This window comes from Fundulus heteroclitus, chromosome 14, assembly GCF_011125445.2.
Source record: "Fundulus heteroclitus isolate FHET01 chromosome 14, MU-UCD_Fhet_4.1, whole genome shotgun sequence".
Classification (NCBI taxonomy): domain Eukaryota; kingdom Metazoa; phylum Chordata; class Actinopteri; order Cyprinodontiformes; family Fundulidae; genus Fundulus; species Fundulus heteroclitus.
The window spans coordinates 2,530,946-2,554,627 of record NC_046374.1 but is presented as its reverse complement, the minus strand read 5'-3'; the positions used below and the strand labels follow the sequence as shown (position 1 = coordinate 2,554,627).

The following is a 23,682-nucleotide window of genomic DNA, read 5'->3' as shown; positions in this document are numbered from 1 at the left end:
ATTCTGCAAGAGGTGTAAAGAGAATACAGAACTGTAGTTTTTGACTGATATATATATTTTTTTATATTCACACATACACACACTTACTTATCTCGTAAAAGTCAGGTCTGTTAGGCTGCGGGTGTGAGTTTGCATGAATCAGACGCCACAGATGAAGCTACCTGCATTTTGTTCTGATTCTGCTCATTCTTCAGCTAATCTTTCGTTTTATGACAGTATAATTGTAATAAATAATGACATTAAGTCAATTAAAACTTGTAACCCAGTATTTAAAACACTTTTATTTAAATTAATGAAGAATGTACTTTTTGACCCATAAAGATTAAAAAAAATTAAAATAAAAAACCTCAAGTGCTAATGAGTATCAGTTTGAAATAATGTTACTGAAAGAAACAAGAAAGCAAAAAGAGAAACAGCTAGTGAGTAAGCAAAAACTTATCTGTAAAGAATCTATAGCATTTTTAAAAGATCAAAGCTTTCAGTCTCGGAAGCGTCTCTCACTGACAACAGCACGTTGTTTATGATTAAGAACCCTAAAATAAATAGGACATGGGTTTGCCTGTCCTCATTTAGAATAATTCACAGGACGTGGTTGAATAAACTTTCAGAGAGAATGAGATTATAAAGTGATTGTGATCTTGAAATCTTCTTACGTTTTTACTCAGATGTATTTTTATAACATGCTGCTTGACTCCTGTTCCCATGTTTGAAACTTTTCAAATTTAACTTCATTTTTAACTTAACTTTTACACCAATGTCAAGCAAAAAGCACTTGCTCCAACCACAATATTTTTATGCCATTTTATTGCACGCGTAATACAATGCAAATCCAAAAATTCCAGTACTGTTCATAGCTTAAACTTTTAACATTTTCCAAAGTGTAAAATACTTGAAATAACTTGAGAAGTTTTGCTTTGTTTTTATTTCACAGACTTCTATTGGACTTTACTGGATCTTTACACTACATTGCTTTATTAAGAAGCATTTGGAAATTTTGATTAAACAACTCCCACTCAAATAGGAAATTCTTATTAAACTAGAAAATCTTTCCAAAGTTTATTTCAACACTTCTATTTCAGAAGATATATTCTAAGGGTATAGATCTCTTAATTTAGATAATTATGGCTTACGTCTTATAAAAACCCACAGTTCAGGTTCTCAAATAGTTAGATATATGGGTGTAGGGTCCTTTAAAAGGTATAGCACACATTAAAAGCCTGATTTTTTTTTTTTTTTTTTTGTCTTCCGTGTTGTCTGCAATTGTGTTGAAGTGACCTGAAACATGTTTTAATGTTTCTGCATTGAAACATTAAAAATGTTCCAGGGGAATGTTAATAATCCCCTGGAAAATCAAAAGTCAGACCCATTTCATGAGAGAACAGATATGATAATTACTTTTTATTTCATTATGTTTACTGTGTCTACACTTTTTTCCTTCAATATGTATGGGAGCGGTGCCCGAGCGCCCTCTATTGACAAGCTTTTTTTCCATCAAAGCTAGGTGTGTTATACCCAGAAAAGCGTTTTCACAAAAGTCACCTTGTGATAGATGACTGTTAGAGGATCTCCAAAACATCAGCTCTTCAGGGGCTTTCTGGTCTAAAGTGGTCATTATCTATAAAAAGGGCCTGAGAGAGGAAATAGTGATAGGTGTTTAAGCCTCATGGATGCAATGAGGGATAAACGTTTCCACTGTGTGGTCCAATTGATCAGCAATGGTAGCTCAAACACAATGGGGCTGTGTTGATGCATAGTTCTGTCTGCTGGGACCTTTATCTGAGTATTTGGGAGCACTTTTTTTTAACAATTTCCTTCAGGGCAAGACTTTTTGTCAAAACTTTCTTCTTTGAAAACCTATAGATAACTATACCATACTATTAATACTATGGGATTTCAAGTGGTTTAGACAAGCAGCGGCTCATGGTTTACCCTTTCAAACATCGTTATCAGATGTTTTTTGCTCTCTAGGATTGTTTGCTATAATAATACAATAAAAACAGAAAATCTTACAGTATATTTTTGGTATAATTAGTACTTTTATGAGCATGTCCTTCTTTTTTGGCACTTCAGAGACGCTAAACTAGAGTTCTAATTGGCCTCATAGTCATCCCAGTGAGGCTTGCTTGGGAGTGGCAGCGAACAAACTGCAAGATCAGTGTATGGGTGAGGCATGGCACCCAGGTTTTCCCAGCATTCTTTTTTGGGGTCATAGCAATGCACCCACTTGGTATCTCTGGCTGTGTTGGCCGAAGAACCCCCGGCCACATATAAGCGCCCGTCCAGCACAGTTCCCCCTGGAGACAGATGGGGCCGAGGCAAGGCAGGGAAGAATGACCAAGAATCATAGGCTGGGTCATAGACCTCACAGAGGAGTTGGTCGCCAAATCCCATCCAGAGTGGGTGCAGTCCTCCAGCTACCACCAACCTGTTCCCCATCGGTAACATGACAGCTCCCACGCTCATTGGGGCTCTGGGAAAGCAGCCTCGTAAAGGATGATAGGCCCACATGGAGGATCTGCAATGGTCATCTGCGTCACAGACGCCTGAGATATAAATATGACTGTTCAGTACAGCTGCAGCATGACCAGAGATAGCTGTCTCTAGAGGGTGATCCAACCTGCGGGGTATACAACAATTTCACAAATAAGAACAAGCCCCTTGGAAATGCAAATTCAAATTTCTTTAATACAACTCTCTCTCTCTCTCTCCCTCTCTCTCTCTCTCTCTCTCTGTCTCGCTATGTATATATATATATATATATATATATATATATATATATATATATATATATATATATATGACATCCAAGGCTAGAAAAAAAATTACAATTTTCCTTAAGACTGCATTTAATGAAAACTGCAATATATTATTCTGCTCTGGTAAGTGAAGATATACCATACCACTGTAAGCATATAAAACACACCACATAGCTCACCCTACCTGTTTGAATGTGGTTAGATCACAGTATTTTTGGACAAATTTCATTCATTCTTCTATCCTCTCAGCATGTTTTATTAGCATAGTGCTACACTGATGCTTTCTATTTACACGTTGTAAACTACCTCCTGAACTGCCCGGATGTTCTGCAAGATCAGGACATGCATAATCTAGCACCATGAGCAGGGAGCTTCACATGGCCTTTAAAACTAGAACCATTTTCCTCCTGGGAATGTGCTTAACAGTATGATTACTGGCTTATAACTACCATAAAAAGATGGAAGGAAAGTTTTTGTTTTGTATTTTTGAGCCTTGATAAACTCCTTGTCTTTCCAGCTGGACCGTGATTAGTTTTTCTTGCTTGGCATCCAAAAGCTGGACAAAGAATGGCAGACATTGGTGTTCCATTTATTGCCATTGCCATGCCGGGTGCATGGATTGGTTGTATGAGCCCCGGCCAAGATTGTGGTAAGAGTGTGGTAAGAGCATGACGTTTTTCTTTTAGCTGTGGTGAGAGAAGCAACAAGGCACGATGCACATAGAAACCAATGTGGTAAAAGCTTCGCCCTAACTTTGAGTGCCACCAGTGAGAGCTGCACTCTTAATATGTCACAAAGGACCTCACCAAGATGCTACCAAGACAGGGTATTATGTTGCTAATTTCTTTACATTTTATTGTGTTAAGGGTGTTAAAATATTTAAGGGACCTCCCTATAGAGTTCAGGTTTTGAACTTTCAACCTAAGATGATCATGAAACCAGAATGTACACAAACACAGTGAACAGCTGTTGTATTGCAAAATTTCATGCTGTGTCTGAACTAAACAGATCTGATGGTCAGTCCTTCCTTGTTTATGTCGCAACAGCAATTCTAGACAGTCACTCTAAAGAAAACGCTGAAAAGACTAAATCAGCGGGGCTCGGGTTCAGTCCCCGGGAACCATCCTTCGGCAGCTCTTAAATGCACCATTTCTCCAGCACACCTGAATCAAATGAAACACTACCTGCCAGGCCTTTGCAGAGCTGAATGGCATGCTGGCGGGGAAATTCAGCAATTGGATTCAGGTGTGTTGGAGAAATGGTGCATGTTAAAAGTTGATGGATTTCATGTTCTATTCTCATGTATGTGATGGACTGGACAATTGTGCAATGCTGCATTTAGCCTCTTGCCCATTGCCTGCTGGACTTGAGGACAAGCTCTTGGAAACCCTTAAGAGCAAGTGGATTCTCACTAGATTCTCCTTTTAAAATATGCACCATCCAAGTCCTTTCCACAAATAAACACCTAAGACATCCATCCCTGTGCAGATGTGTTTACAATTTTATGCACCTCCAGATGTTGTCCACAGGACTGTAATACTCAACGTCATCCAGGCATCGGCTGTTGTCGTAGCTACCACCCAGAACAAACACCCGTGCATCCAGGCACACAGCTGCGAAGTAGTCCCTGGGGCGCTGCATGTCAGGGAGTTGCTCCCATTTAAGCTGTGTCAGGTCTAACCTGAAAAAAGAAACGATAACTAAATTGCATTGATTTATGCTTTTTGTAACTAGTTAAATAATGCAGAGTTTGATGGCATCATGACAAACTCCCTATCACATGCAATAATACCACAGCTATTTGAACACTTCTATTGTTGTTTTTGACCAGTTTTTACGATTATATAAATTCCATTAAGAACCCACACCTCAATTTCTGTTTTTGTCAGCATCACTTGGCTCAACACACTCGTACCTTACAGCAGATTTGAGGATATCCAGAGACCCGTAATGTTTGCGTCCTCCTAAGATGTACAACTTGTTGTCGAGGAGACAGACGGAGTGTCTGAAGCGAGCTGGTTCAAAAAATAACTACCTCTCTGTCTACGCACAATGAATCTTTGTCAAGCAGTCGGTGCAACAGAACATAGGGAACATCCTTGAACTTCTCCCCAGCTGAGATGTGCTGGAAGTGGGCAAGGGCATAGTCCTCTGCAGCCTGTCCCAGCTGGAGAAGCCCATATGTTTCAGCCAGAACCAGAACATCTAGACAGGTGCTGTCATCCATTCTGTCCTGCAGGAAGTCAGTGCAGAGCGAGAACGCCCCCTTCAGCTGAAACTGATGCAGTGCGTCTGTCAGCTCCCATATGTGTCCCCAGTCAAGCCTGAGCTGACCCGTGTAGAAGAAACCAAGTATGGCTTCGATCACCCAGGAAGAGAGACCTCGTAAGCAAACAATATCCTCTCTGGACTCCCTAAGGCCTCCACACAGCAGGGCCCGGAAATCGTCCCCACCAGCGGCTAACACTACACGGTGTGCTGAGAATAAATAGAGAAAACAGTGAACAAACACTCTTCATTAGAAGCATTAAACAATATATAAATAAACGACAAAATGAAATAATCCGGAACAACAAACCAGACTTTCATTGACTTTATAACAGCTTTGTAAAACAACCACATTGTCTGTTATAAGGACACATTAAAACAAAATCCGACTTAATCCAATTTCAGCAAAAAAGGCTCAAGATCCCTAGTCTCAACCACGCATAATCTGCTAAATCTACCAAACAGTTTTCAATCATATCTGTACTCCTCTGCCAATTAGAAGTCCCAAATGTTATTTTACACAATCGAAACTGTAAAGATTAATCAGCAACTCTCACAAATCCTTTCATTTATTCCTGCCTTACTGATTTTTTTACTTGTCGTTTTCAGGTAATCATAAGTTTCAAACTCTTTTCAGTTAAGAAATGTCAATGAATTGTAAAAGCATGTCTACCCGGCTCACTTTGTTTACCCAGAACAATCCCTAACCCTTCAACTCAACTTGGTTAAGAACATAGACATTCCAATGATTTGGGTCCAATTTCTGATACAACTTCTTTCCACAATCCTGCTAAAACTACTAAAAGACCAAAGGTTAAGTTTAATAGTGACCCTCTCATATTACAGGATTCTTGACTGCTGTCAATTATTTGCTTCGTTTGAAGTACAAATTTCAACATTTCACATAACAGCTGTGTTAACAGTTATTACCATTGCTAATACCAAGCACAACCCTGAAGTGGTTTTAATTATATTCATTTGCCAATGGGCAGCTAATTCAATGTCACTCTTTGAAGTGTCAGCCACTTTCAGCTTTTTCCACCAGTGTACCCCAAGGCTCTATCCTGGTGACCCTCCTGTGTTTTTTATAAATGTAACACAGATGACAGTTAAACCTTTACATCAAAGTACATTCTCTACTGTGTCTACTCTCCCCCTTATGACAGCATATGTGAAATAAAATTATTTCCCCAAGGCTTTCTTATATTTTAAACACTGCCACACCCACTTTTACGCTATTAGTCATCATTGATTTGTCTTACTCTTCCCTCTGTCTGCTTAAGCACCATGATGGCCTGCGATTTCAACTCTTCCTCCACCTGTGGAAATCCCCTTGACTTGACCTCCATGGCCTTGTACACAGATAACAGGGTATTTAAAAATCGGAATTTCTCCCCGATATAATTTTTAAAAATAATACCGTACACACAAGATTTTCTTTAGCAAGGTTTTCATCCGCACAAACCTGGGTAAATTCACCATTGACCATTGTTTTAAACATGACTGTAGACTGTGTACTGTAAGGCTAAAACCTATGTCAGCTAGTTCGAGCCCTTCAAAAATAAACGACATGTTGAACAACAATGTGCCTCTTTAAAACAGCTAACCTCCAAGCGCTTTTTCTCCTGTGCACATCTACGTGTTGCAGCAGCCGGGCTTGTAAAAACAGACAAATAAAAGGCCTCTTAACCAACTGTAATGTTTATAACGTTACATTTACGCTTTTACTTTGAAGCCTCGATTTCGAGATGAAAACAGGAAATGCTTGCGGTAAGGTCAGTTGGAAATAAGCTACCAAAAAAGCTGAAGGTCTGTGAATTTGTCCAGTTTAACACTGATTAGACGTATATTGTTTACAGTCAATCACAACAACAATGTAGAAATCTGCACATCTTTAACATTTCATTCATTTTTTACTCCACTGCACGTATGTGACATCAGTGGAGTAACTTTAATCTGCGTCTTTTCATACACACTGGCTCAAAACCCATAATTTCCACTTTGACCGGAGTTTTTAGGATCATTGTTTTTAAGGGATGTATAACAAGTTTATGTGTGGAATGAAAGGCTCAACCGCATAAAAATATCTGTTTTCACCGAATATTCTGCCACTTGTGGACTAGGCCTATATTTTTCTTAACTTTTCTCCTGTTGTTTGAAAATGCATGTCTAAACTGGCCCACCTAATCTGAATAGTTTTCATCTAGTCCTGTTTTAATTTTAAAAAATAATAATATTTTGAGGTAGTTGATGTTGACATAATATGCATGCCATATCACTGCTGCAGTTTCGTCCCATATTGCTTTCTGTTCTGTTTGTCAGGGTAACCTTGAGGGATGTAAAGACGGCTGTAAATCAATAATATTTTTACCGTAGTTTTTAACCAAGAAATGTAAAAAATCATATGAAAACAATATTTAAAAAATGGGACTAAGAGCCAAGGTCGAATTTGCCTTGTCTCCAGTACGCCATTTTATTAATGTAGTCTTTTCCAAAAGCACAATTTCATAAAGTATTTAATTCTCAATTTACAAAATTGTATTAAATGTTATACAGTCTGAGTGGACAAAGATGTTTTTACACCAATTTTAAATGAAACCTTTAGAAACCTCAGAAAATGGTTGTACCAGAAAACCAAGAAAAATGCAATAACGCCAAGTAATACATATATGAAACATCATGGGCAGAAGTATAAGAAACAACAGGTGGATAAAAACTCCTGCATAGTATTGTAAACCCATATCCTCACATATGTGGACATATAAACAGTCTCCTCTCTCTGGAAGCCTATTTTTTTTCTTTACAAAGGGACAGCAGATGATTCATTCTTGTTGACATGCTTTTAGGTCGTGGGTAATCTTTTACACAATGTGCCAGATCAGCATTTGTCATAGAGAAATAATAGCAGACAGGTTTCGCCCAAAGGCACCACATTCCTGCAAAACGAGTAAACCAAACAATGACATATTATTTGGGTGAAAAATGTCGGAAATAAGTTGTGTTGATATCTATGACACTACATTTCTTCTTCTACCAGCATGGACTACAGCTGATGTCAATAAGTGTATTGAGCATTCTGGGAAAGGGATACTGGGAAAAACGTCAGGAGGAAGTACATAAAGTACAAGTGGAAGCTGTTACATCTTACCTGAATATCTCTCTCCACTGTCCGCTTGTATTATTATATCACAGGCTACTCCCTTGTCCCACATGTCCTTGATAATCGTTAAACTCTTTTCTCTCTCCTTCGAAGCAGAGGAGGTAACCCTTTGTGTGCACCTCCTTCTTAGTCTCTCCATCTGTAGATACTGACAAGCATTCAGGACTTCCACCACTTCTCCTTCTTTAAAATGTTCTAAAGCCACATATCCATAATATGCAAACTGCAGAACAGCACCAAGTCCAAGCGGAGTCAAGTAGTCAGAATTATCTGTTAATCCAAGTTCAGAGTTTGGTGTCGAATTAAAAAATAAATGGGGGCATTCACTGGCAGCTGCCAGCACTAGACCATGAGAACAGAAACTGTTTCCTTGAATGCAAAAACTCAAGTCCAGGAGAAGCTCTGCCTCCCTCAGGCTTTGTAAATTAGTAAAGAGCATGTCAGCGTATGATGGGAGGAAGTAAATGAGACCTGAGTGCTTGGACTGAGTTGAAGAGTAGTGTTGAAGAAGATGATGGGCTGTAGAGTCTCTGGCATGCTTCGATTCTTCACCATGCTTTTTGTTTTGAGGTAAACGTTTGGGTGATCCTTTTCTTTGGACATCCCCCATCTTTCTATCTCTTAGTCCTCCTTTTTTCACAAGTAGATGCAGAGCCTACCATAATCTGGTCCACCAGCTTTTCACGATGGAAATGGGCAGATGTTTAATGGGAAACTACACCTACAAAGAAAAGGGAAAGTTGGAGAGTCATTATAAGGATAATAATAACAAGGAGGGGCAGCAATAGCATTCTTGGAAATTTCACATACACAGTCACGGCACATATTTACTCTGACATCAGACACGCATCAATTGGCCTTTTGACCCATGAGGTGTCTTTTACGCTTTGTAAATATAGGCACAGTTACAGACAAATGGTCAACAATGCCAAAAAAGTTTCACACGCTGAAACACTGCCCTCAAGTTTACAAGAGTTCACATGAGATTTGGTGTAGTTCAGTTTACTGTTGTACTTAAACCCATCGTCTAACCCTTAAATTCACCTCGTATGGACTTCGTAAATATTTAATCTCCCACAGAATACAGTCATGGGAATTCAAAGTTATTGGGGATATTTTTTACAATGTGCAGCCCCCAATGGATATAAAAAGAGTAGCAACAGCTAGGTGCTGCTAATCAAGTGCATTTGAATCTGAATTTGAAGTGCATCTGATCATCAACAAATTCAACCACCTATAAAAAAGTAGGAATTTTGGTAGTTAGCGTGTTGTTTGTGTGTTGAAACACTAACAGAAAGATGAAAAAATCAGCATAGAAGTATTGTGCCATCCATCTAGGACAGGTTATAGATCCGATTCCAAAAGTTTAAACCTTCTTAAATCTTGTCATTAGGAGGACCATGTGGACATACTAATAACTTCATCCCAATGTTAGACCATGCAATACTCACCTGAGATAGAAAAAAATGGAGCAACTACATGTTAGACTCAACAGGTCTCTGCATGTTAAATGTTAAAATTCATGACAATACATACAGTTAGAAAAATGCATGACAACACCCTCGCTCTACCACCAAAAGCCTACATGACACCGCTGGCTGGTGGATCAGAGGAAATAGTTGCTTTCATCAGAAACTAGGGGCTGGCTCATGGGACAAAAAACAGTCAAACTGTCATGAGTGCAATGTTTAAAACACCATAGTTTTATTTTTTTTGGTTCACCTGTGTAAATTCTCAGTTATCTGGGTCATCGCAACAGCAAGCAGGCTTAAATGGAGGCAACCGGACTTTCGATCAGTTTTTCTGAAAATATTTTGACACCTGTCTTTGCTGAGCAATCTATAGTTTGAGTGCTGCTAGGAAATGGAGGCCCTTCTTCCTAGGCGCATTCTAAGTCAGATGCAAATCAGTGACCCACCCGCCACTGTCCTGGGTCGTTAGAAGCTATTTCTTGGTGTGAGTGGAGTACTTGGTCACCTGAATCATGATGAGACTGCTGGTTGAATCTCTTTGGAATGTGTTGGAGGACCAAGGTGTAAACACTGGGGAGTTGGAAACACAATCCTCCCCCTCTGTTTGGTGTTGGCTTTTCTCTTTTGACCAAGATGGCTTCTTTCAACCCTCTCTCAAAACATATGTTCTCTCTGTCTAAAATCTGGACACCATTTTCATCAACAGTGTGTCCTTTGTTCTTGAGGTGCAAGCGGACTGCTGAATCTTGCCTTGAGCTGCTGGCCCTCCTGTGCTGTGCCATGACCTTCACTCAGAAAAACTAAGCGAAAGTCTGATTGCCTCTGATTTAAGCCTGTTTGCTGTTTGTTTGGTTTCATTGTCAGTTATACACTCAGTGTTGACAACATACCAATGTATGCAAAGGTTCTGATCTGATCATGAATAACATGCACACACCTTAGTTACTCCGATAAATTGCTGTACTGTCATGCATATTGCATATTTTCTCACATTTTACAATATTTTAAAGGACCTCCTATCTGTGATAAGAGTTGATTATGACTGTTTAATTATTGTGGGATACTTCAACTTTCACGTTGACAACCCTGAAGACAGAGGTGCAAAAGAACTGTGTGACACACATTTTCATTTAACTCAGCATGTTAAATAACCAACACACAAACTGATATTTTAGACTTGATCATCAGTAAGGGTTTAAACATTTTCCATGTCAGTGTGACTGATGTTGACTTTGAAAGTATAATTTCGAATGCCTCAGTTAGCCAAAGAGACTTAATTAGAAAACGCATCTTTAAGGACAATGCCACTGAAACCTTTAACCAAGCTTACTCTTCTACTTCCACTTTCTCCTGTAACTCAGTATATGAGCTAGTGGATAATTTTTAGTCTAAAGTTTTAGACATCATTGACTGCATTGCTCCAATTGAAGTGAAGTGAAGTTTTTACAAGCCCTTTGTTTGGGCAGTAGTATAAAGCTTGGTACTCCACATTACTCCAGACTTTTTGAATTGAGAAAGTTTCCTGGGGAGGAAGCGAAACGTCTTCAACTACGGAAAACAAGTCCAGTTGCTTTGTTTTTTACTTTTTTTTGGAAAGTTTTTGGGAAGAAAAAAAATCTCTGTGGAGAAGTGCTAGACTCCAGGTTTGCTATGACATCTATAAAGAGAGACTTTACAGATATAACTTACACATGAAAAATGCCAGGGAATCTTTCTTCTCTGAGATAATCAGCAAAAACACTGATAATGCTCATGCCTTATTTGTCACAATCAACAGGTTAACAAACCCTCCTGTGACTCTGGTATCTGAACTCCACTGCACCAGAGCTTGCCACGAATTTGCAAACTTCTTTACTGATAAAATCCAACAGATTAGAGGGTCAATCTGTACATCCATATCAAATTCAGTATCAACGCTGTCAACAACTAGAACTGATCTTGACATGTTCCACTTCAGCCAAATAAACGTGCAAAATCTTAGAAGAAATCCTACACCAGTTATGTTTCCCCTCTTGCTGTCTCGATGTTCTACCCACAGCTTTCTTTAAGTAAGTTTTGCCAGGTATTATGTTTGGTTTGACTCAGATAATAAACACGTCCCTTCTGTCAGGTGTACTCCCCCGGGCTCTAAAAACAGCAATTATCGGCCCACTGTTGAAAAAGAACAATTTGGACAAACTACTACTGAAGATAGTGCCCTTGTCAAAATGTTCAATTAATATAAAAGGAGACTGTGGAAGACCACAGGCTGGGGTTTGAAATCAGGACCTTCTTGCTTCAGTACTACCAACTGTACCACTGTGCAGCTTGTTTCAAACAATGCAAAATAGAAATTATGATCAGTATTAAGAGATATACAATATTCACCACAGCTTGTTAGGGGACAATATTGCACTATAAACCGTCTTCTCATGATTGGAGAAGAAGAAAAGAGCTGAAAAGAAAGAATACTATTATTTTTCAGGAGAATATCAACACACTTATTGTATTGTTTGTGTCCCTGACAAATAAATTATCCATACTAGAAAATAGCTTCACTGTTGTTTTTCTTATTCTCCTGATGATCTGAACTTTATGTGATCTGACATTTATGTGGTTTATGTGCCGTGTGTTTGGCATAACCCTCTGATGTTATTTCTGTCCCTGCCGGTGTGTCCAGGCAAAGCCGACCTCTCCAAAAATCTGGGCTCCGTCCGGATTTCTGCAGAGAGCCTTGACAGACCATGATGGCCAGTGAAAACGATCTCACGCAGGCTTTGCTGTTGAGCAAACACTAGGGCGGAACAGAACGAGGGTTTATGGAAATCTGTGCAGAGGCAAATGTCTGCATAACTGTATACAATAAAGCAATTTTGTAAAGAAGAAATGACAATCTCAAGATGATTCTACTGACACTAATGTAAACAGCTTTTCCCCCTTGAAAGTATTTCCTACTGTTGCAGCAAAGTACCTGCTTTAAAATGCTCGAAAACGACATAATCTCTTCTTTACTTTCATCCCGAGTGAAATATAAGAGGTTGGTATTTCATTATGGATCAAGACGTACCTGACTTTTTTCTTTCAGCAGCGTGGGTGCAATGAGTGGCTTCAGCTAGAGCACAAAGGCTTTGTGTGCAAGTAGGGTATTGAAGACTTTAGAGCAAGTTTATTTATAGCAGAGCTATGGAGAACACGCTGCAAAAACTCTCCACCTGTTGAGGGACACTCAGTGTTGAATTACTGTAATTTCCTTTGTTTTGTTTCTTTTGAGGTAGTTTAAGATTTTTAACAAATCTTCTTTGAAATGACTTCTGATTTGCCACAGTCTAAAGCTTAACAATGGTAGCTGTGGTGTTTTTGCTTCAGTGTCTGTGAAATAAACTGTTCTTGGTTTCCTGCAACACCTGTTTTCGCACATTGTTTAAATGTTAACAAATATGAACTAGTTTTATAAATAGATATTGATCAGTGGTGTTCGGCATCTTGGAAGAGGCATTTGGCAGAAGTTCCTGAAGCCAGTCCTTACCCTAAAATGCAGTAGAAAGCCATGAGGGCCCCTGATACTATTTTTACTATGGTCAGTGACAAAGCAGAGGAGGACCTTCCTGTTTCTTATTGATGTAGAAAACAGTACAAGCCCATGTATTGTCAACAATTCTGAAAAAAAGTTGAGTTATATATTAACTCTTAACATGCACTCCTTTAGATTTCTCTCTATGTTAGCGTTATAAACATTTATTTTAAAAATAAAATAAAAAATATCTACAGCTGGAATTCGAAAGAAAATAGCAGATGTGTGGCGTAACTATGTCCCTGCAGCATTTATAAGCTGTAATGCAGCTTGTGTTAATTTAACAGTGTAGATCACAATGAATTTGTGGAAAAACTATTGGACGTTCAAATGATTCCACAGCTCACAACGATTTAAGCAAATCATTCTAATTGTGCAAAAGTGCCATGGCTACTCAGTACCCGCTTATTCTTCTGTTTACTCCATCAACTTTTCTCCTCCCAGACCAGCGGCACACGCTTCCATTGTTGTGTGTTTAAGACTCGCTTTCTCAGACACCATCTTCCAGAAACTAGATGTGGAAAATTAAACAGTATGGCTTAAATATAGGTGTTATAGATTTGTGTTCGCACGTGTATGCACGCTTGTATGTGCGCATGTGTGTGTGCGTGTGCGTGTGTGTGTGTGTGTGTGTGTGTGTGTGTGTGTGTGTGTGTGTGTGTGTGTGTGTGTGTGTGTGTCTGAGGGGGAGGAAAGTACATGAAGTAAATGGGAGGGGGTGTAACCTGCCTCACCGAAGGTATAAATTACAAGAGTTGTGCGTTGCATTGATAAAGGACGCACGTTTCACCTCAGGATAACAACTCCCTCATTAGAAAAGAAGGCACTTGTAAGTATATGGATATTTTTTTCTTCCATATTTATATTTCAAATTAGACTGGCTAAATATTTTTCATGGGTTCATTTGTTCTTTGTTGCACATTTGGGAGAGAATTTTGGATAATTGTTCCGCATTATCTAGAGAAAACCTGTAGAAATGATTCATGTAAAATTGTATTTGTACTTTTTTGCCTGTACTGTTCTATTACAAACTCTTGTTACAAGGGTTCACATCAAAATAAGAGACAAAGAATCACTTACAAATCTGAATTGTTTTATTAACATCATGAATGTACTGGGCCCTACAAATTTAAAACTACACTATTTACAATGTGGTCACTTCATAGATGAGGGTATTATCATCATAAAAAGAAAAATCAAAAAGCACATATATTAATATAATGCAAGCCATTCTACTGACTATTAGTGTTTTTCTGTGTGCTTCAACAAGAGCCCAAAGGACTTCTGATGGGGCAGCTTGCGTCTAAACGTAATGTGTTGGCCCGAGGTGTGCATTTCTCCACCAATGAGGAGGGACCTCCGAGGTACTCTCCACACCATTTTGATGGCAGCACCGTACGTCGAGGACAGGGCCTTCGAATTCCCCCGACCATCGTCGTCTCCGATGAGGAATCAAGGTTGGTACTTTGATTAGTTTGATCAGTTTTCATCTATTAAATTGATTTTTTTTTTCAAAGCTAAAGCATCTATTGACAGAAAGCACATGGTGCAATTTAGCTTTAAAATTTGGATGGGAAAAGATGTTGAGTCGTTCATCTCCCCATGTTGCTGTGTTTGATTCCCAACAAACCATTCAGGAAATAATAAAGGAAAGAATACAACTCCTTTCCCCAGCTGCCTGTAGACATGTAAATCTAATGTGAGTCATTACATCTTAAATGAAGATGGGGCCTATAGTTTTTGGCCTCATGATGTAGGCCATAAACTGAGTTTTTTTTTTTAGATTTTTGCCTAGCAATCCAAGAACAAAAACAAAAGACTGTGTAAGGGAAGCAAGCAGACGCATTATCCCCAGTGAAAGTGTTGTACCAACATGGGCTGAAAGGCCATTTGAAAAAGAAGCCCTGCATCGGATTAACAGTTTCCAAATCTAATAAAGTACAAAGACCTACAATTTGGACACACATTTTGTGGACTGATTAAACTAGAGTTGAAATCTTTTGATACAATTACCTTTGCTACATTGAGATGAAATGCAAGGAAGCTCACCGGTCTGAGATTTCTCTGGCTGTGAAGAATGGGGTCGTCATGTGTTTGGGCGTTATGCTATAGGAGGGACTTGTGCGACTCACAGAATTGATGATGTCATCAGAAAACAATACTAAACATCAGCAAGGAAGGTAAACAATTGGCACAAATGGGCCTTCCAAATGGACAATGATTCATGCAGGTCAGTGAGTTATAAAGTAGTTTAGGAACAAAAATCTGTGTTTTGGAGTGCCTGTCATAAATCCCTGGTCTCACTTCGGTAGTAAATGCATGGACAGAGCTGAGAACGTGTGCGTGAGCAAGGCATCCTACGAAGCAGTTACATCCATGCTGTCAGGAGGAATGGATGGAAAATCCATCAGACAAACTGAATAAGCTTGTGGGAGGATGCCCAAAAAAAGTATTCAGTTAATTGATAATATCCACTGGCAGTTCAAAACTTCTAATTAGCCTAACTTATCAAAGTAACTAATTAATTGCACTCTGTGCCATTCATGGTTCTGCACTTTTCTACCCAGTTTATCTTTTGACATGCCATTGTTTCTTCATACTAACACCTCACAGTACATCAGAACGCCGCGGCTCCAGGGCGGAGCTGCGCAGGTCCTCCGTTTACAGCACCATGGACCTGGTACCCCAGTTGGAGCATTATGCCAACTCGTTGCCACGTCAGACGATGAGGAGCAGGCCGTCTCTTGAAACCCTCCGCAAGACATTTGAGGCAAGTTTGTCCCCTTCAATATGTCCTGTAGAGCAAACTTTTGTTCTTTTTTTCAGCCTTTCTTATTAAAGCACTTTGTAAATCAAAATCTGCTTTTGCAGTGACACATTTCTTTGCCATGACTGAGTGTACAACTAATTAAAATCAAATGTACCTACACAAATGTGCATTGTGATCCACCTCTTCCATGCTGACTGATGTTTGGCAATTCTTCTTTATATTTCAGTGATTAATTTAAAAAGGTTTTACTAGGCATACTTTGCTACCATCTAGATTAGATTTACTAGCTTTATTATTACTGTTATACCCCTGCTTTAGTGGCATACAAAGACCCTCAGCTTTCGTTTCATACATTTTCATCACTGCCTTACTGATGACCCGATACTGTGGTGTAAACAATCGGATCATTTGCTCAGTCAGGTTGTCGCATATTTTTTAACATGTCTAAAAACTTCATGTTAATGCTACTCAAATATCACAAAAACGACCCACCAATTACATTCCTTAAATTAATGCTACACTGGGTAGACGCTCAGAAAATCTCCAGATATACTTCAATTAAGCTAAAATAAATTTTCACCACTTGGGGGCACTGTGTTAGATTTAATAAAGAATTAAATGTTCAGTCCCAGATCATCAGTGGATCATCAAATATGGAAAAAGGAAAAAGAGGAAAAAAAAAACATGACAGTGATGTCAACAAGATGTAGTGTCACTCCATAAACTGTGAATGCTGAATGTGGGTGCGGTCGTGGGTGACATCATAAATGAGACATGTGTTTCATATTTGTGACGAGACTTTTCTCAAAATACATTTCTTTATGCTTAGAGTCAGGTAAAATAACATATGTGACAACATCTGGGAAAAGATTCACCCCTTTCTCATAAAGTCTATCCTTTTTTTAGATTATATGCTTATACTTACCTTTATTCACTTTGTCAATCAACATTATCCTTTTTGAACAAATGCATTGACGTTAAAATATACCAATTTATTGGGAAGATTATTTTATTTCATTGCTGAATCCCCACAATTTAAAGCTAACAAGTGTTTTAGTTTCACCTGTGTCACCGTTTGCATTTAAGGTTGTGGAGATTGGGATGGATGGAGCATCCACCTCTGACTCCGGCAGCCTGCCGGTACCAGATATGGGGAATGAAGAGTCTCAAGATCCACAGGAGAAAGCTCCAGTTAGATTTGGCTGGATAGTCGGGGTCATGGTGAGCTTTTTATCCTAACTGTGTATTGAAATTAAAGTAAGTGAAGAGCATTTTAAACATCATGCAACAATTATAAAAATGTCGTTTCTGACTTGATAACTAAATTAATAGCACACTCAACTTGTCCTTGTCTTGCAAACATATCACAACCGCTTCTGTTGTTCTTTGGTTTCAGGTCCGTTGCATGCTGAATATTTGGGGGGTCATCCTGTTCCTCCGTCTGTCATGGATCACCTCCCAGGCAGGCATTGGTGAGTCAGACCTTATAACATTTTTTCATAAAATCAGTTCCTTTGAACTATGTTTACTTGACATTCCAGCACCCCCTGCCCTGTGGTTATTCCTCTTATCTCAGGAATATATTGATTGTCATTGTTTTTTATCATTAATATTGCTAGCACTTTCTGTGTTATCATAGGTAAATAAAAGCAGAAATTTGTATAATATTCTTGATAGTTCATTTAAAACTTTTAAAGGGTGAGAACAAAACCCAAGAAAGAAAGTACACACCCTAGTCAAATGGTATTGCATAAAAACAAATTTTTAATATGAGTTTTTGAACAGAAAAAAAATAATTTGTTTGAGTTGGGACATCTTTGAAAACTCTGAATGTAAACTTCATGGACTATTTCAGATACTTCAGCTGACACATGAAACTTGGAATAAAAAGGAATAAAAGACTAAAAATAATAACAATAAAACAATAACTAAAATTTCTAAACAATTTTCCCCCTATCCTGTCTAAGCAGGCACTGCCATGCTATGTTTATGACCAATATGTATACTCTTCTCCTGACAGTGTTGACTTGTGTGATAATCCTCATGTCTGTTGTGGTGACCAATGTGACTGCGCTATCAATCTCTGCTATTGCCACCAATGGGAGGGTGGTCTCAGGTATGTCATGTGCGATGGTAATTATGTAGCTCAAAGGCCTATCAGCAGAGATGGGAATGTTATCAATGTTAATTTAAGTTTTGTATCCAGCAGAGGAATATGTAAGCAATAAAACTGAGGAAAAGTAGCATTTTCCTTAAAAGGAGATATAAAAGTGTTGAAGTTGGGAGCAAGTTTTTTTTTTCCATGTAAGGACATCAATGGTCAATGGTAGACAAAAAAACTTTTTATGTTTTTTTGTTTCAAAATTGTCAGATTTGGCTATGCATCAGAAGGGAACATCACCATGTGCCAGACACAAGTACATAAACAGAAAATGTTAGCATGAAAAATATACACTTTTTGAGCTTTTTCTCATTTTGGCATGTTAAAGCGTCACTTTGATGATTTTTATTGGAATTTGGTGTGATAGCGTCATATTTGCAAAGAGATTCAAATTCTGGAAAGTGAGAAGAGGCCAAGGGCCTGTATCACAGAGCTAAGAAAAAAATGAAGGCCAAGTTGTGAGATAAGATAAGAAATTCCTTTACTATCCCACAATGGGAGAATTCAGGCATGGCAGTGGCAAAAACACATAGACAGGGCTACACACTAAATTAGTAATGAAAAAACAAGCTGATGTAATCTAAAGTTAGTTCTAAAGCAGTGGAGAATGAATTTATCAGAAAGGCCAGAATAGAAGTAAAAATAAAATCAGTATTGCACAGTTATTAACAAAATGGCATATTCAGGTAAAAATTAAATATTTAATCACAAAGAAATACAATATTACATTAAAGAGAGGAAACAAAGCAGCTGAGTCACATAGCAATGTGCGAAACAGTATGCAATGTGCATGATTTGCAAAGGCAACACCAAGAGTGGCAAAAAATTTGTGCAAATAGACAGCAACATCTGCGAGACAATGTATATGATTTATGATCAGAAATGAACCAGTGCGACCATTAGCATGTTGCAAACATGTAATGAGTCTGTTGTAAGCAGCAGAGATTATAAAGTCTGACTGCAGCTGGGATGCAGCAGTGTGTCACTAAAAGAGCTCTCCAGCTCTGCAGCAGCTCCATTATTATTATAATCGCTTTGGGTCATATCGGGGTCATACTCGCCCAGGAAAGTAACAAAAGGGGGACAGGTTCTAAACACACAGCCAGAGCTAGAATTCAATCATTTGATTCAAATTATATCCATGTGTTAGTACGACACTGTCAAAGTTTTAAAATAAATTAAAAGTAAATTGTCCTGTAAGACATGGAAAAATTCTGTTTATTCCATTCAGTCGGATAAAACCAGGGCCATTTTACATTTCCCTGAAAGGCTTAAAGCTGTAATTTCAGTAAAACAATATTTTCAAAGGCTGCTGAGCATGAATGCACACAACCCTTTCGAATTTAGTGACAAAATAAGACATTTGGTGAATTAGTGACAAAAAGGTAAAAAACGATCTATCATTTTGTTTCCATTTCTCAGTTCTGCACTTGTTTGTGTTTTACAATCACACAAAAACCCAATAAAACACATGGAAGATTTTTGCTGTGGCATGACAAAATGTGGAAAAAGTTCACAGGGTGTCAATAATTTAGCATATCTTATGTGCTTTTATTATTTAGGCCTTTTTTTGTCAGCGTTTTAATGAAAACAGCCTTGTTTTTGCGTTAAACACTTTTGCAGGAGGTGCATATTTCATGATCTCCCGTACCTTGGGTCCTGAAATCGGAGGACCCATTGGGATGGTTTTCTCCTTTGCAAATGCTCTGGCCTGCGCGCTCAACACTGTGGGCTTTGCAGAGGTGGTGCGTGACTTGATGCAGGTATGTACATCCGTCTTTACTGTTCTCAGTTTTTTGTTTAGTTCTAAAAAAAGAAATCATACTTATACATTTAGGAACTGGTCAGAATGTTTTGAGGTAATTTTAGTGTATTCATCTTCAAATTTAAAAAAATATACGCCAAGCATTCATCCTGATAGTGTTTACTTAGTCCTCTTTTAGACTCAAATAAAAGTTTGTCCCATGCATGATCAGCAGACTTAAACACTGTTGCACCATCTGCCTGCAGTCCAGTTTAATTGAAAAACATTTGTATTTAACCAGAGTGAGCTATTGCCCAAATTCGTAAAGTCAGCGTATGTCACTAGGCCCCTTTAAAGTACGGGAGCGTATAAACAAAAGCAATCATTTTCACACAATAAAAAAGCAATACATTTAGATAACTGAACATTTAGAAACCTTAATAAGAGAGTCTTAACTCATTTGCGATGTTATAATTAGGGATTAAAAAGTGCACTCTAGACATACATATAGCACAACAACTTTTGTCTCTCTTACTAAGTGTAACACTGACATAGAGAGATAAAAAACTGAACATATAGGACTGTGAATATTATAAAAAAATTTGACACTCAGCTTTGGGCTAATGTATTAAACGCATGTGCAGGTTAAATCCTGAATGAGCCAGGTATCTTTTTTACCAAGTATAAATCAAAAGACAATGAGTTGCATGCATTCTGAGAATGGTGTCACTTAATTTAGGAATTTGGTGCCGTGATGGTGGATCCAGTCAACGATGTTCGTATTGTGGGTGTGATCACAGTCACGGTTCTTCTCCTTATTTCACTGGCTGGAATGGAGTGGGAGTCCAAGGTGAGCATATCCATGGGCAATGTTGTGCTATAACACAGAATAGAAAACAGTAGCATTTTGTTTTTGTTTATGTTAATTAATCTAATAATTTTTCCTATCTATTCATTGGTGTTGATTCCAGGCCCAGATTTTGTTCTTCTTAGTTCTTTTGGTTTCCTTTGCAAACTACTTTGTGGGCACAGTGATCCCTCCAGGCATTGAGAAACAGGCTGTTGGTGTCTTTGGATACAGAGGTAAAGTACTCTTTTTACGTGATTCGTTGCAATTTATAAAATTGAATAGAAAATCAACATACTCCACTGTGTAGACTTTGTTTCAAATGAGACAATGTACAAATACTCTGCAAATATCAATGTGAGCAAAGATGAGCAATGCAACAGACAAACCGGATGTAGTTACACCAGTTCTGTGAAGACAAATAGGGCAACATTCCAGCAAATTAATCTGGGAAGCTTGTGGAGGGATAACTAAAATGTTTGACCCAAGTCACACAGTTTCCTATCAGAAAAATTAATACGAAGTTCCAAATTTTAGAAAAGTAAAATAGTCTTTCAGATCAGCTTTTGAATTAGTTACACTTTGGTCGAGGAATTCATTTAAGTTCAGCTGTGAGATCAGGACACAAAATCTTCTGAAACAGGGAGAGAAAATTGCTGCATTTACTAATAATCTTCAAATTTCTACGCTTCTGATCACATAGCAAATCCATTGCCTGAGCCCTCCATGGTAGATGATCTCCATTTTAACTCTCCTTACAGGTGATATTTTTGTTGAGAACCTCACACCAGACTGGCGAGGTCCTCAGGGCAGTTTTTTCCAGATGTTTGCCATTTTCTTTCCTGCTGCCATTGGCATTTTGTCTGGAGCCAACATCTCTGGAGATCTAAAGGTGAGGCACCTAACAAGAATGAAAAAAAAAAAGACCAAAGCTACGAGGAGCAAGGTGATAATTGAGTTTTCTTTTTGCAGGACCCTGCTACAGCTATCCCAAAGGGTACTCTCATGGCTATTTTCTGGACAACAATCAGTTACCTTGGGATAGCAGTGACTGTTGGTGGGTTACTTTTATTACATATCCACCGCTGCCTTTTCAAACCAATGATTTACCTTCTATAATCAATGGAGCTAACATGAACTAATGGTTGCTAATGGTAGTTGTCTGTCATTAATGTTGTAACTGGTCAGACATGGTTAAAGAAAACAAATACTTAATGTTAATAGAATGTAGAACATAGGTTGTGAATATAAATATTTATAAAAATACAAGAAGAAATAAGAGGAGGCCCAGCCTAGCAATGTTTTATTTTATTTTTTTAGGGGCATGTGTGGTGCGGGATGCCTCTGGGAATAAAAGTCACATCCTGACCGGAAACAACACGGATGGCTGTGTGGGACTGTCATGCAGTTTGGGTTGGAACTTCACAGACTGTATCCAGTCTCAGTCCTGTGAATATGGTCTTGCCAACAGTGTCAAGGTAGTGGTCAAACTGATTGTGTTAGATAATACGGGCAGTTTTCCTGTCATTTGCAGTCCATGATCATAACCGTTTCAGAACTATAACCATTAAAGTGCCCTGATTGTTGCACTTATAAATATTCCAACCAGGTACTTGGGCAAGTCTCTGGTTTCTATTACCTCATCACTGCCGGCGTCTTTGCAGCCAGTTTATCATCTGCCCTGGGGTTTCTGGTCTCTGCACCAAAAGTCTTTCAGGTGAGACATCGTCCAAAAGGTTTTTTAACACTAAATTCTCAAAAGCAACATTATTTTTGATACAAGATTTTATCAAAAGGTTGGAACATTTTATTCAGTTTTACATGTATGATCAGCTAAAAAAATTATTTTCTGTCCTTTTTTTTTCAGTGTCTGTGCAAGGACAAAATATACCCCTACATCATATTCTTTGCCAAAGGTTATGGGAAAAACGACGAGCCGCTTCGAGCTTATATTCTGTGCTACCTTATAGCTATAGCCTTCATTCTTATTGGTGTGTGTGAGACGCTCTATCTTTCCAATGATTATTTATATTGCTGCTAGTTAACTGCATGTTCACAGAAGCTAACAACGTGTTGACTCTTACTTTTTGTCCCCTATATACCAATACAGCGGAGCTCAATACCATTGCAGCTCTCATCTCCAATTTCTTCCTATGTTCCTACTGCCTTATAAACTTCAGTTGTTTTCATGCATCCATCACAAATTCCCCTGGTGAGTTGCCTGATATTGTTATCTCTCTTACAATGGGTAAACTTTTTTTTATTGTATTAATTAATCTGTTCACGTATAAAATGTAAACTCATACATGTTATCAAATATTTGTCATTACTCCTGTTACCAGCATTTCAAATTACCCGGACCTTGTCATAACATAAAAAATGTATGCTACTAATGATGGTAATTCGCTTTTATAGGGAAAATAAATTATACGCAGTGATACCAGGAAAACAGTTTTTCTTTATGGATCATATTAAATGCGACTCATAACAACAAGCATGTACATACATGAAATATAAACGATGTCAGAATACAACAGTAAACCTTTCAGTAAGGAGGAATGTCCATGTTTAAATGTGAAAGCCCAATTCAGAAGGTAGACGTGTGGTTGAATGAAAGATGTTTAAGAAATCTGAAATACTGATTATGGATGCAGTAGTGGTGCTCTGGAAATAAAATAGAAAATGATCAGGAACACTTGAACTGAGAAAAACATATAGTACCTTACTAAAGTATTAACCCTTCTTGACTGTTTTGCCTATTCTTTTACATTCACACCTGTAATTTAAATTCTCTTTAGTCTTATTGTATAGATGGTTCTTCACAAAATAGTCTAAGTTAGGGGAGTGAAATGAAAGGAATATGTATATCTACAAAATGAGAGAAAAATTAACAAAAAAATTGAAAAACTGGCACGTGCACATGTATCCATTCCCTTTACTATGAAGCCCTAAAA

General features: G+C 38.2%; 1 protein-coding gene and 1 pseudogene across 1 annotated transcript in view; one reads left to right on the top strand and one right to left on the bottom strand.

Annotated features, from left to right (window-relative positions):
* Window positions 1-907: 907 nt before the first annotated feature.
* On the bottom strand, window positions 908-12,749 carry LOC105917674 (annotated as a pseudogene).
* Window positions 12,750-13,986: 1,237 nt separating this feature from the next.
* Window positions 13,987-23,682, top strand: part of slc12a10.1 (solute carrier family 12 member 10, tandem duplicate 1) — a 25,133-nt gene continuing 15,437 nt past the window's right edge. The window contains exons 1-15 of the mRNA XM_036146040.1: window positions 13,987-14,035; window positions 14,477-14,663; window positions 15,820-15,976; window positions 17,063-17,197; window positions 17,373-17,448; window positions 17,997-18,092; window positions 19,761-19,900; window positions 20,621-20,731; window positions 20,853-20,964; window positions 21,490-21,620; window positions 21,701-21,785; window positions 22,049-22,206; window positions 22,338-22,445; window positions 22,596-22,719; window positions 22,839-22,940. Of these exons, the coding sequence (XP_036001933.1) occupies window positions 14,494-14,663; window positions 15,820-15,976; window positions 17,063-17,197; window positions 17,373-17,448; window positions 17,997-18,092; window positions 19,761-19,900; window positions 20,621-20,731; window positions 20,853-20,964; window positions 21,490-21,620; window positions 21,701-21,785; window positions 22,049-22,206; window positions 22,338-22,445; window positions 22,596-22,719; window positions 22,839-22,940 (1,705 nt within the window). The 5' untranslated portion in view covers window positions 13,987-14,035; window positions 14,477-14,493. The remainder of the gene's footprint in view (window positions 14,036-14,476; window positions 14,664-15,819; window positions 15,977-17,062; window positions 17,198-17,372; window positions 17,449-17,996; window positions 18,093-19,760; window positions 19,901-20,620; window positions 20,732-20,852; window positions 20,965-21,489; window positions 21,621-21,700; window positions 21,786-22,048; window positions 22,207-22,337; window positions 22,446-22,595; window positions 22,720-22,838; window positions 22,941-23,682) is intronic.